At 34.9% G+C, this 14,246-nt stretch overlaps 1 protein-coding gene across 2 annotated transcripts in view; it reads left to right on the top strand.

The window, feature by feature from the left end:
* Nucleotides 1–14,246, top strand: part of IBTK (inhibitor of Bruton tyrosine kinase) — a 94,887-nt gene that overhangs the window by 25,118 nt on the left and 55,523 nt on the right. For both annotated transcript variants that reach the window (XM_047733565.1, XM_047733564.1), the window contains exons 5-10: nucleotides 958–1,068; nucleotides 3,390–3,560; nucleotides 6,821–6,938; nucleotides 7,018–7,198; nucleotides 9,420–9,543; nucleotides 11,574–11,751. In XM_047733565.1, coding sequence (XP_047589521.1) covers nucleotides 958–1,068; nucleotides 3,390–3,560; nucleotides 6,821–6,938; nucleotides 7,018–7,198; nucleotides 9,420–9,543; nucleotides 11,574–11,751 — 883 coding nt within the window. The remainder of the gene's footprint in view (nucleotides 1–957; nucleotides 1,069–3,389; nucleotides 3,561–6,820; nucleotides 6,939–7,017; nucleotides 7,199–9,419; nucleotides 9,544–11,573; nucleotides 11,752–14,246) is intronic.

The raw sequence follows: 14,246 nt of genomic DNA, 5'->3' as shown, positions 1-14,246 counted from the left end.
ATTCTCTTAAGCATACTGAAAATCCTAGGGTTCTTAAGAATAATGCTAAATCTCTGCCTGTGCTCTAAAACTGGAACAAAACCTAGAAGACAGCACATCTGTTTACTGCATGGTTTACTGAATATATGTTTTAAGCCCACTGTTGAGACCTAGTGCTCAGAAAAATAGATTCTTTCAAAATATTACTGCTTATTGATAATGCACCTGGTCAGCCAAGAGCTTTGATGGACATGTACAATGAGATTCATGTTTTCATGCCTGCTAAGACAGCATTCATTTTGTGGCCCATGGATCAAGGAGTCCTTTTGACTTTCAAGTCTTATTATTTAAGAAATACATATCAAATGGCTATAGCTGCCATAGATAGTGATTCCACCTGCGGATCTGTGCAAAATAAATTGAAAGTCTTCTGGAAAGGATTCACTGTAATGATATTAAAGATGTATTTGACAAAATCAGAAAAATTAAAAGGATATACTATCTAACTACCAATACCTATATAGGTGATGTTGGTTTTTAAAAAATGTGCTTAAGCCATTGCCATTATTTTCTTTAATAACATATATCCATATTTGTTTATCTTTGTGCTTTCTGTTGCACTGCCCAGTTCTCATTGTTTGGGATTCCATAAAGTTGGGAAACAGCTGGCTACTGCTTTTTGTAGTTGAGCATTTGAGATTTGCATTTCCTTTATTTAGTCTCTTTTGTGGGTAACATATGCTAATTTCTTTTTTGTTCTTTTTCTCATTTGTCAGTGTTTGTAGACATGGTTTTAAAATAGAGTGTGTACATTTTTAATTTTTATTACAGAACATATTCAAAGTAGAGAGAACATATAATCCCCATCTCCCCATCATTCTGCTTCAACAGTTAGCCGTATTCTATAATTTATTTTTTTATAAAATAAAGGATATTTTATTCAGAGAAATTTAATAATAATCTTTTGTTTTCTCTTAGGTGGTGCTTTGTAAATTTCACTCAGTGTTTCTGTCTCAGAAAGGGCAGGTTTATACCTGTGGTCATGGTCCTGGAGGACGTTTAGGCCATGGAGATGAACAGACATGCTTGGTAATTGAAATGTCATTACACATTTTAGGTAACTTCAGTAAAATTCCCATAAAATGGAGACTTCAGTTAAGTTAAAAAAAATTTCTAATCTACTATAAGCAGATAGTAATATAGCAACTGATAGTAGAATTTTAAAAAAATCAGTTATTTGGGTCACTTTGGTGGCGCAGTCAGTTAAGCCTCTCTTTCTCAAGTCCTGTTCTCCAGGTCAGGGAACAGACCCCTGATATGGGCTCACTGCTCAGCAGAGAGTCTACTTCCCCTCGCCTTCCCGCCCCCCCCCCAACTTATGTACTCTCTCTCTCTCCGAAATAAATAAAATCTTTTAAAAAATTCAATTAGTTTCTTGTTCTATCATGTTCAAATTAAAGGATTTAGATATGCCGAATTCTAAAGCATCAAAGGAAAATTATATTTTGCATTTGGCAAATACTGGGACAGGAGACCATATAAATAAGCTTTAAAATGTTTCCATAGTTGAAATTGTAAAAGTCAGACTAATTTTTTTTTAAAGATTTATTTATGGGGCACCTGGGTGGCTCATTGGGTTAAGCCTCTGCCTTTGGCTCAGGTCATGATCTCAGGGTCCTGGAATCGAGCCCCACATCGGGCTCTCTGCTCAGCAGGAAGCCTGCTTCCCCCTCTCTCTGCCTGCCTCTCTGCCTACTTGTGATCTCTCTCTGTCAAATAAATAAATAAAATAAAAATAAAAAGATTTGTTTGTTTGACAGAGAATGTGAAAGAACACTCGCATGTGCATGAGCAAGGGGAGTGGCAGAGGGAGAGGCAGATTCCCTATGTAGGGACCTCAGTACAGCTCTATCCCAGGACCCCAAGATCATGACCTGAGCTGAAGGCAGACAGATAACTGACAGCCACCCAGGTGCCCCATAAGTCAGACCAATTGCAAAACCTTGGTGTTTTAATTTTTTTTAACTTCTCATCAAAGTATTGTGGTCTAAAAGTTGAGTTGCGGGTGCCTGGATGGCTCAGTTGGTTAAGCCTCTGAATCTTGGTTTCAGCCCAGGTCATGATCTCATGGATTGTGAGATTTATCCCTGCCTAAGGCTCTGCACTCAGGGGAGAGTCTACTTGAAGATTCTTTCCCTCTGCCCTCCCCCCAACTTGCATGCAGACACATGCATGTTTTCTAAATAAATAAATCTTAAAAATGTAAAAGTTGAGCCCATATTTTCTTTGTATAATCACAAAATTGAGTCTTATGGTACAGAAACTTAGTGCTAATTGGAAACCTAATAATTATTGCATTCAATAATGTTGCCTCAGTAGGTTATTTTTTTTTTTAAGATTTTATTTATTTATTTGACAGACAGAGATCACAAATAGGCAGAGGAGCAGGCAGAGAGAGAGGGGGAGGCCGGCTCCCTGCTGAGCAGAAAGCCCGATGCCGATGCCGGGCTTGATCCCAGGACCCTGGGATCATGACCTGAGCCAAAGGCAGAGGCTTTAACCCACTTAGCCACCCAGGTGCCCCTCAGTAGGTTATTTTTAAGGTAAATTTTTTTGACGGGATTACTGGTGTATTTATCTATTAAAGGGTACTTTAAAAAGAGAGAGAGCTATGACAACAGCTTTCATTTTTCATGGGTTTATTATGTTCTAGATATCAGTGATGCTTTTCATGTAGTATCATTACCTTGACTTAAGCCTCACAGCAACACTGTGAGATTACAGGCATTATTATCTTCATTCTGTGCAGTGTCAGAGACTGTTGTTTTTTATACTTACCAACTCATTTACTCCTCACACCTGTATTTTCCCGTTTATTTATTTATTTTTTTCAATACATCAGTGAATACTTTGGCTGAAGAGCTCTCTTTATTTATACCAACCAAATTTGCACTTGGTGTATGATAAGGGCTCAAAAATCATTTGTTGGGTTGAATTATTTTACTGAAATGTCATACTGGGGTTTTGTATTTTACTCATAAATCAGTGTCCATATCCTGTTAAACTCACCTATCTTTGCTAAACTGTAGAGTTTACTTATGATAGATCAGCCATTTATTAGTCATATCATTTTGGATATAGAATCACCAGATTCTCTTTGTATTTTTGTATAAATGGTTAATATATTAAAGATTTTATTTATTTATTTGACAGAGATCACAAGTAGGCAGAGAGGCAGGCAGAGAGAGAGAAAGGAGGAAGCAGGCTCCCTGCTGAGCAGAGAGCCCGATATGGGGCTTGATCCCAGGACCCTGGGATCATGACCTGAGCCGAAGGCAGAGGCTTTAACCCACTGAGCCACCCAGGCGCCCCGGTTAATATATTATACTAAAGTTAATTTTATTTTGTAGATCCCTAGGCTTGTGGAAGGACTGAGTGGTCATAATTGTTCCCAAGTGGCAGCTGCTAAGGATCATACTGTGGTACTGACTGAAGATGGATGTGTTTATACATTTGGTCTGAATATTTTTCATCAGTTAGGAATTATTCCTCCACCCTCTAGTTGTAATGTACCGAGACAGGTAAGCTTCCTTTTTCAAAACAAGGTGACTTTTTGCTATAAAACCTGTATGACAAAAGGTGGAAGGTATTGATAGGCAATTTATTTTACTTATATTTGTGGTATATACTTTATTTTTCACAGGAGACATTAAGCATAATACAAATTAGCATTTGTTTGGAGTAAGGGAGAAGGCAATTGGGAAATTAGGCCCCAAAATGCTTTAGTTTCAGCTTTTAAAGTATTTATAAGCAGAGAGGGATCCACATTTTTGGGGTTTGAAACAAATAATTTTGAGGCCCTCCTTAAGAAAAAAATATGAAGTTTTAAAATGCAAAATGGCCATGTAAGTGAGTTACCCAGAAGACTAAGCTTATTGGCCTCATGGAAAATGTGCCTTTGCACCAAAAACATACATGGCAAGTTTATGTGAGGTGTGGACATGTGTCCAAAGCCACTCTTCTTTGTTCTGATTTCCCCCTCCCAATTGCACAACCACTACCAGAAGGTACCCTTTACTCAGCTTCACAGACCTAGTTCAAAAAACTAGGACTGGTAATCTAATATGTTGCTAGAATCATCACTCAATAACAAGTGAGATTTCAGATCATAAAATTTTGTATTTTCAAAGGTGAAGTTTCTTTATTGATTTAATCCTCTGGATTTAAAGTTATTATTAGGTATATATTTTTAATTAATAAGCTTTTAAATCTAAGCTTTTCCATTCTGGATGACTAATGAATCAATAGGAATTACTGAGAAATTGTTTGAGGCAGTCTCCAATCTGTGGTACTTTTTGGTTGGAAAAATCCATTTTCTGTAGTCATGGACTTCATGGATATTTAACCATTTTGTAGATTTCTTTATAAATGGTAGATTTCTTTCCTGCTTTTATTCTTTTTTTTTTTTTTTAAAGATTTTATTTATTTATTTGACAGAGAGAAATCACAAGTAAGCAGAGAGGCAGGCAGAGAGAGAGGAGGAAGCAGGCTCCCTGCTGAGCAGAAAGCCCGATGTGGGGCTCGAACCCAGGACCTGGGATCATGACCTGAGCCGAAGGCAGCGGCTTAACCCACTGAGCCACCCAGGCGCCCCTCCTGTTTTTATTCTTATTGTGTGGCTGTCTTGGAGCTTTAGGTTGATATGGACATATTCAGTATTCTCAGTTACTTTTGCATCCCCAGGAGCCATCTGACAACGTGCAGAGACCTTTTTAGTTGTAACAACTGGAGTGGGGGTGCTACTGACATCTAGTAGGTAGAGTCCAGGGATGCTGCTAAACCTACAGTTTAAAAGGTAGTCCCTTACAACAAAGATTCCTCTGAATATTAGTAGCGCCACTGTTGGGAGACTCTGAATATGTCCAGTATTTTTTCTCTCTTTTTTTTTTTTTTTCATTTTCTTTTTTATTTCCCCGACATAGTAAGTGTACTCTTTTAATCCCCACTTACTTGTTTCATTCATTCCCCAATCTACCTCCCATGTGGTGACATTAGTTTGGTCTCTGTAGTTAAGGGTCTCTTTCTTGATTTGTCTTTGTCTCTCTTTTTCCTTTGCTCATTTTTTTCCTTAAATTCCACATATGAGTGAGATCATATGGTATTTGTCTTTCTCTAACTGATTTCTTTATTTCCCTCAGCACTGTATTCTCTAGCTGTATCCATGTTGTTGCAAATAACAAGATTTAACTCTTTTTTATGACTGAATAATATTCCTGTGTGTGTGCGCGTGCGTGCGTGTGTGTGTGTGTGTGTGTGTACCTCTTTATCCATTCATTTTTTGATGAGTACTTGGCTGTTTCCATAGTTTGGTTATTGTAAATAATACTGCAGTAAACATAGGGGTGCATGTATCTCTTTAACAAGTGTTTTTGTATTCTCTCTGTAAATACCCAATAGTACAATCCCTAGATCATAGGGTAGTTCTATTTTTAATTTTTCGAGGAAACTCCATACAGTTTTCCACAATGGCTGCAGTAGTTTGCATTCCCACCAACAGTGCAAGAGAACTTCCCTTTCTCCACATCTTTGTTACCACTTACTATTTGTGTTTTTTATTTTAGCCATTCTGACAGGTGTGAGGTGGTATCTTATTATAGTTTTGAATTCTGTTTCCCTGATGTTGAGCATCTTTTTATGGATCTTTTGGCTGTCTATATGTCTTCTTTGGAGAAATGTCTCTTCATGTCGTATGCCTATTTTTTAATTGGATTATTTGTTTTTTGGGTATTGAGTTGTATGAATTCTTTATATAGTTTGGATACTACACCTTTATTGGATATCCCATTTGCAGATATCTTCTCCCATTCCATAGGTTGTCTTTTAGTTTTGTTGGTTGTTTCCTTTGCTGTGTAGAAACTTTTTGTTTTGATGTGGTCTCAGTAGTTTATTTCTGCTTTTGTTTCCCTTGCCTCAGGAGACGTGCCTAGAAAAAAGTTTCTATGGTCAGTGTCAGAGACCTTACTGCCTGTGTTATCTTCAAGGATCTTTGTGGTTTCAGGTCTCACATTTAGATCTTTCATCCATTTTGAGTTTATTTTTGTGTATGGTGAGAGAAAGTGGTCCAGTTTATTTTTTGCATGTTGCTGTTCAGTTTTCCCAATACCAAGAGACTGTCTTTTTCCCATTGTAAACATTCATTCCTCTGTTGTAGATTAATTGACCATATAATTGGTTTATTTCTGTGTTTTCAGTTCTATTCCATTGATCTATGTATCTTTTTTTGTGCTAATACCATACTGTTCTCATTACTGCTGTTTTGTAATGTAACTTGGAATCTGGAATTATGATACCTCCAATTTTAGTTTTTTCTTTTGAGATTGCTTTGGCTATTCTTGGGATGGAAGGGTAGTTTAATATTCATACAAGAATCAGTGGAATACATTACATCAATAAGAGTCATCTGGCTGAAAATGTCATTAGTGCCACTGTTGAGAGACCCTGAATATGTCAAATTTAAAAGTACTTTATTTTCTGATAGAATGCCTGTTTTGCATATTGCTTGGTGACAGGTTGGATGATTTGGCTTTTCTACCGTGTTAATTTTTTATATGTTAGAACTGCTGACTTGAAGTGGCTACATCAGAATATCTTGTGTTCTGAGAAGAGTTGGAGTCTTAGTGTTAGTGCTAAGATCTGTTAATGAATTCTGCCATTAGAACTTAACGGGGCACTGGTAGTTAGTGTGCCATATATTTGCTACTCTGGTTTACTGGATCTTTGAAATATTTTATTTGTTCTTAATAATATAATAAACTGTTGTCTTAATTGTCTTTTTGAATAGATGCAGGCAAAATATCTAAAAGGAAGGACAATCATTGGAGTAGCAGCAGGCAGGTTTCATACAGTGCTGTGGACTAGAGAAGCTGTTTACACTATGGGGCTAAATGGTGGACAACTGGGTAAGAAATCTTGATGACATCATCTGAAAAATAAATTGAATTTTTGGATATTTTGTGATTTATTTGTGTAATTTTTTAGGTTATTTGCCAGATCCCAATGGAGAAAAGTATGTAACTGCTCCTCGTCAAGTCTCTGCCCTTCATCATAAGGATATCACTTTGTCTTTGGTTGCTGCAAGTGATGGGGCCACAGTCTGTGTTACCACAAGAGGAGATATTTACTTGCTTGCAGACTATCAGTGCAAGAAGATGGCGTCTAAGTATGTGTATTTTTGTAAAGAAATATAACTTTAATAATAATTCAGTTCTTCCGGCAAAACTCTGAGGATTCACTTTATGCTATGCTCTGGAGTGTCAGATGAAGAAAACTGGACAACGACAATTTAAAGCTGAAAGGAAAAGTTAAGAGTTTTTGCCTTTGATAAGCTTAGTCTTTGACATGCACCCAGGAAACATATGTAGAAGTTCTCTGAAAATCATAAAAAAGTATTTCTGAATTATATTTACCATGTGGTTAAATGTGACCTATAAATTTTTCTTCCTTTTTTTATGCTTCAGGTACACAGATCTAGATTAATTATAGTTCTTGGTTTGTGACGCAATCATCATTGGTTCATATGTAGCCTTTTTTTGTTATGTACCTATTTATTTTGAAAAAAAAAAAAAGTTACATATCATGGATTCTCAGTCCCTGTGTTTGTAACTGACTGGTATATTTTTTATCTTTAAATTTGTGTAGCCTTTTGTTACCTGAAAGTAGGTTATAGTAGCATGCAGTAGATTAGCAGTTGATTGGCTCATTGAAAAGGTCAGGTAATGCAGGGAACCGTAAAACCTAGGTTTAAGTTTGGATGGGTCTGCCAATTGGAGTTCCCTAGCTTTTGTGCATAAACCATACCTGTAATGTGTCATCTGTGATTTCATTTGAACAGTTTAAGGAGCAAGCTCTTAAAATCAATTGTGAGGTAAATTAATATGGTAAGAGTCCTTTACTTCTCATATATTTCAGTCTTATATAGTTGACTAATTTATTTCTGATTTGACAGCAGTTTTTGCTGTGCATTTTTTTTAACAGATTTTATTTATTTATTTGACAGAGAGAGAGCACAAGTAGGCAGGGAGGCAGGCACAGAGGGAGGGGGAAGCAGACTCCCCGCTGAGCAGAGGGCCCAATGTGGGGCTCGTTCCCAGTACCCTGAGATCATGACCTGAGCAGAAGGCAAAGACTTAACCCAATGAGCCACCCAGGTGCCCCTTGCTGTGCATTTTTATTGTGTCATTCCAAAGTATTCAACTTCTTTAAAAAAAAAAAAAGTCCTTTAAGACTAATATTTTATTAGTTAATTTAATATTTCATTCTGTGATTACAGTAATAAATACAAGTAGAGAAATAGATCTTGGAACAAATAAGATGAAATTCAAATACCTGGAAGAGTATAGCTCAATTAGTGGAAGCAGTAGTGTGCAGGAATTCTAGAGATTTCTCATGTGAATTTTTAAATAAGCAGTCAGGTTTTTAAATTGATACTGAAATGCAACAGAATCTGCTTTTGCTATTGTAAATGAGATAGTACTTCATAGACCTATAGCATCCATGAAATAAGCTCATGAACAGAGAATGTCAGCCATCAGTTTGTCACAATTCAGCTTCTATGTGTAACAATTGGAAGGGTATCAGTTGTAGGTCATATTTTAGTTTTAGAAACATGAAAATGTGAACATAAGTGTTTCTTAGAACTGACTGACTAGGTTTTTCTTTTGAGCATGAGGTGATTTGTGGGATGTTAGGTTTTGTTACTGATTAACATTTATAAAACTTGCCCTGATAACATTAAATTACATAAACATAAGTTATATCCAGGTTTTAAATAAGAAAATTTTTTGTTGTAGATTGTTGTTTTGGAAAGTAAAAATCTTTTAATGCAGGCAAATATCTGAAAGGGAGGACAATGATTAGAGTAGTAATAGGCAAGTTTCACACAGTGTTATAGGACTATCCCATGTATAGGTATAATGAAATGGCTAGTAGACGAGTTATTAAATTAGCAACATTGCTGATGATTTTCCTGGTAGCTATAGCTATTTAGGCTTGTCCATATTTGAAATTAAGGATTTCTATTTCATTTTCAGGTTTAAAGTTTTTCTTGTCTGTTAAAATGTAAATACTCTTAGGAGCTTTTAGTCTTAGCAGTTATATCCAGTAGAGTAAACGTGTGCATTCTAAAGTGGGGCTTTAGGTGTCAGAAGTGTGTATATGTATGGGTAGAGGCATTTGGGAGGGAAGTACTTGCTATGAAAAGAAACGGCCATTATATAGGGGACACATACAGAAAGGAGAGACTAAGGTTACCAAAGGCCAAATCATCTTACTTCACCTTTCGTAGTAATCACCCTAGATTATTGTTTGATTAGTAATTTCTTTAAAATTGAGTGTGTCTATTTTAAAGAACATATTAATGAAGAATTTTCTTTTTCACTTAGACAACTAAACTTGAAAAAAGTTCTTGTTTCTGGGGGGCGTATGGAATACAAGGTTGATCCTGAAAATTTGAAAGAAAATGGAGGTCAAAAAATTTGCATTCTTGCAATGGATGGAGCTGGAAGGGTGAGTGTATATTTATGCAAAAGTGTTTTAAAGTAATTTTATTCTGAGTTGATAGCTATAAGGACCTGATAATGTGAACATGTATTACTAGATAATGATGATTCCTGTTGACTTTGTTTCTCTACCCATTTTTGACGTCCAGCACTAATTAGTATGGACCTGGTATTTCAAAGAAAATTTGATGACATTTAACTAATATTGCATAGTATAGCTTTGTTAAACTGTAGCTTAAAATTTCATTTACTGTGGTTGAAATGGAAATCAATAGGGGATTTTGATGGATTATTTGATATGCATATTGAGTACTGATGAAGATAGCAAATTACATAGATAGGAGATATTTTATGTAACTGCTTCTTAAATTAAAAGCTAAACGGGTGATATTAAAAATTTGTTTCATAATTAGAAAATTTTTCCCAGATTTAGTTTTCTTTTTTTAAGATTTAAAAAAATTTTTTAAATTTATTTGACAGAGAGCGAGAGATCACAAGTAGGCATAGCAGGCAGAGAGAGAGGAGAAGCAGGCTCCCCACTGAGTGGAGAACCTGATGCGGGGCTCAATCCCAGGCTTGATCCCAGGACCCTGAGATCATGACCTGAGCTGAAGGCAGAGGCTTAACCCACTGAGCCACCCAGGTGCCCCCCAGATTTAGTTTTAAGTAAATGTACACATAATGTATATTTTTAGAGATTATAGCTGTCATATTTAAGATAATGCCTTCATGGATCACTATAGAAAGAATCGCTAATCTCTTTCTGTTTAAGTAGAGTTCAATTAGTTCCCTATGCAAATATATCAGTACATTTCTCTAATGAAATTGTTAAATTAAAATTATATTATACATAGTAACAAAGAGTTTTACACTGTAGCTAGAAAAACACAGATTGCCTTCTGCTTTTTGCTTATCAAATAGAAAAAACAAGAATGTTTTCTGAGGTTTATAAAGTGCTATAAAATACATTTTGGAAATTGAAGAATTAATTATAAAGCTCCATCTACTGGTATAAATCTGTGGTCTATCATTTTAATATAGGGAACTATAATAGAATTAGATCTCTAATTTTATACTAATAGGAGGAAGCAGCAGTGGCATGGGATTACATAAAATAGTGAGTGTAAAAAACATTTGACTCTAGCATGTGTTTCATTTATATTAATAGAGATCTAGTCTATACCTTTCATTGTTACTTTCTGGAAAATTAGAATCTTACTATGAAAACCAATCTCTGAAGGAATCAATCAGTATAGTCTTTTTTTTTTTTTAAATTTTTAGCGTAACTTCTGAGTGACCTTGGCAGGTACCATTTTGTGTTTTACTTTTCTTAAATATGAGGAGAATTGAACTTTTAAAAATCAGCAGTATTAATTTTTCAAATAAAATCTTTCTTGGAATGCAAATATATGAAGCAGATAAGAGTTACTGTTCTGGATAAAGCTGAATTGGGAAACTCAAGACCATACCTCTCTTTATTCTTTCCATCCCTGTGCAGTGGGTTCTAAGTCATTTTTTAGGAATCCTAAGGTTTGTAGAACCATTTGGAAACCATTGAACTCTGTTTTAATTTTTCTATCTGTAAAATTTTGTTTTAGTTATAAAATAGGGTTATTCATACCACTGCTTTTTTTCTTGAGAGTTAAAGTTTGGATTTTCAGTAGGCTGATTTTCATTCTTCTTGCAAACAGATGGTATTATAACAAGTGTGATATCTAAATTTTAGCTTTCATACTTTTGTTTTCCTTTATCATTGTAGTAGATTGATTTGTGAAAAGCAAGTAATACTGAATGATACTTCTTAAGAGGAGTGTCTTTTAAATATTTTTAATGTTTTATATTTGCTTAATGTATTTTTTCTGAAAGATACAGTCTTTAAAAATAAATTGATTTTTATAGTATCTTTTTCTGTGAAAGAATGAACATGATACATTAATCAGGGCTTTTGTTTTAGAGATATTATTTCTTGATTTCAGTTTTTGGTTGGTCAGGTGATGATGGGAATATATATTCCAATGTAATTTGGTTTTATTTTAGGTATTTTGCTGGAGATCAGTCAGCAGTTCTCTGAAGCAGTGTCGATGGGCCTATCCACGCCAGGTCTTCATTTCTGACATTGCTTTAAATAGAAAAGACATTTTATTTGTCACACAGGATGGAGAAGGATTTAGAGGGAAATGGTTTGAAGAAAAAAAAAAGAATTCTGAAAAGAAAGGTCAGTTCATATATGTGAATAATGCATAAATTATCTTTCAGTTAATCTTTAATTTTGCAAGTGTTTATTACTAGGTTTGACAAGTGTTACTAGGTTTTACCTTTAAGTCTCCTCTTTCGATTTTTGGGGTGTGTGTGTGTGTGTGTGTGCGCGCGCAGATAAGCTGAATTCAGTTCACTTAAATCTGGTTTTCAACTGTTTATCTGTCTCAGTATATCCTGAGGTCTTGGCTATAGGGCCAGGGAAGTGTAAATTTTAAAGAAAAAACTTCCCAGATACTTTTAAATCATCTTCCAAGCTCCATTTTTTCTCTTCTTTAAATTGGGAATTGAGTGGCTTATACGTGTGTGTGTGTGTATGTGTAAAATTATATATATATAATTTACCCACTTGTATATATAAAATTAAAGTTTTTTAAATGTACATTTCATAGCTTAAAGGGAAATTATGGGAAGAACAAAGTCTATATTAATGAGAATTAAATAAAAGTAGTATTAAACAGTTGCTGAATAGAGAATAGTTTTATTTCATTACTTGGTGAATATAAAGGATAGCTTTAATTAAGATGCCATGACTGAAAATAGAAGTTATTCATTATGTAGTTCATTTTTTTTTAAATTTTTTTTTTAAAGATTCTATTCATTCATGAGAGAGAGAGAGAGAGAGCACAAGCAGGGGGAGAGGCAGAGGGAGAAGCAGGCTCCCCAAGGAGCAGGCAGCCCAATGTGGGACTCGATCCCAGGACCCTGGGATCATGACCTGAGCTGAAGGCAGACACTTAACCTTCTGAGCCACTTAGGCGCCCTATATACTTCATTCGTAATTTTATCTGATTATGAATTTATAAATTTTTGGATTACTTGAATTGTTCTTTTAACTTAGGTTACCAACTTTTTTCTTTCATCCATAATTATTAATCTGTTGATTTTTCTGCTGGAAAAACTAGAATTCGTTTACCACTTCACAGTTCGTTGGTCCCACTCTGTCCCTACTCACATGGACTACTGTAAAAAATAGGTTTTCCTTAATCATACTCTTATTTCTTTTTATTTATTCTTAATTGATAATCAGAATGATCTTTTAAGATCTGATTCTAATATTCCTGTGTTCAGAACTCATTAATGGTTTCTCCACTTCCTAAACATTATCCTGAAAGCTCCTGCTCTGACCCTTGTTTGTGTCTCTGAACTCCCTTTCATTTACCACTCTTCAGTCAGATTGACCTTCAGGTTTTCAATTTTTTTCAGTAGTACCAGGGCTTTTTCTAATTTTTCACATCTCAGCTTTATTTATACTTCATCAGAGATATTTTCACAGATCTCTTAATCTAAATTGAAGTACCCTGTGCCCTATTCCCTTGGCATTTTCAGGATACAGGTCATTTTTACTTGTTATTTATTTATATTTGTGATTAATATTTCTAATGCTTACCTCCTATCAGACTGTAAGATGGCAAGGACCTTGACTATTTCACTGTATCCTTAGCATTCAGCATATTTCCTGACACATAGTAGTCCCTTATTAAATCACCTATTAAATGAATAAATTCGTTATTGTATGGTAAAACATATATAAGGAACATTTAAAATTATTCAGAAAATTATAAACCTATTCTTCAAAATCGTAAAGCCACAGTGAAGTCATTACTGATTTGTTGTATTTCTTTTTTTTCTTATAGATTATACAAGTGTATAAACTTTTAAAGTAGATTTACTATGTGTCAGATATAGGGCTATGCTTTATTGATAACAAAATACATCTAAGATAGGCTCGTTTTCAGACATTCATAAGTGTAGTGACAATAGACATATACCTAACTATTTATAGTTTACAAATACTAATATGTATATGTTAGGTTTGAGAGTATAGAAATTGCAATAACTGAGTGTTTGGGAAAGATTAGTGAAGCCCCATAAAACAGAAAGAGAGTAAATTTTGATGGAGTAACCAAAATGTTGAAACTTGTAAATGTTGAAAGTCTTGGAATTGTATCTTAGTCATATTTAGTGGTCTAGAACTGAATTCATGATCTCATGCTCCCACATTTGCTTTTCAACGTTTTCTAAGTAAATGGTTATCTTTGACACCTCACATCCCCCCACTCCAGTATCTGATCAATCATCCAGTTTTTGTCACTTCTGTCTCAAATGTTTCTGAAATCTTTCCACTTTTCTCCGCTTGTATTGCTGCAACTTCAGTGTATTATTTATTCTTTTTTGGACTCTTATAGTTTCCTAAGTGATCTTGTTTTCTTTATTTTTAATTTCTTTCAGCATTCTTCCTATTGCAGCCAGAATCATTTTTTGCATGCAAATTTCATACTTCTTTTTATAGCCTTAATCTGACTTGTAATGAAACAATCATTTGTTTAAATGTCTGTCTTCTCTGCTGGATTGTGTATTCTGAGATGGTAGGGATGCCTGTCTTGTTCACTACTGTATCATTAGGAACAGATTGATGATTGCTGTATCACAGTAGCACAGTATGGTCACTCA

Source organism: Lutra lutra, chromosome 6 (assembly GCF_902655055.1).
Source record: "Lutra lutra chromosome 6, mLutLut1.2, whole genome shotgun sequence".
Lineage (NCBI taxonomy): Eukaryota > Metazoa > Chordata > Mammalia > Carnivora > Mustelidae > Lutra > Lutra lutra.
The sequence above is the reverse complement of the archived record's forward strand: the minus strand, read 5'-3'. Positions and strand labels throughout refer to the sequence as shown.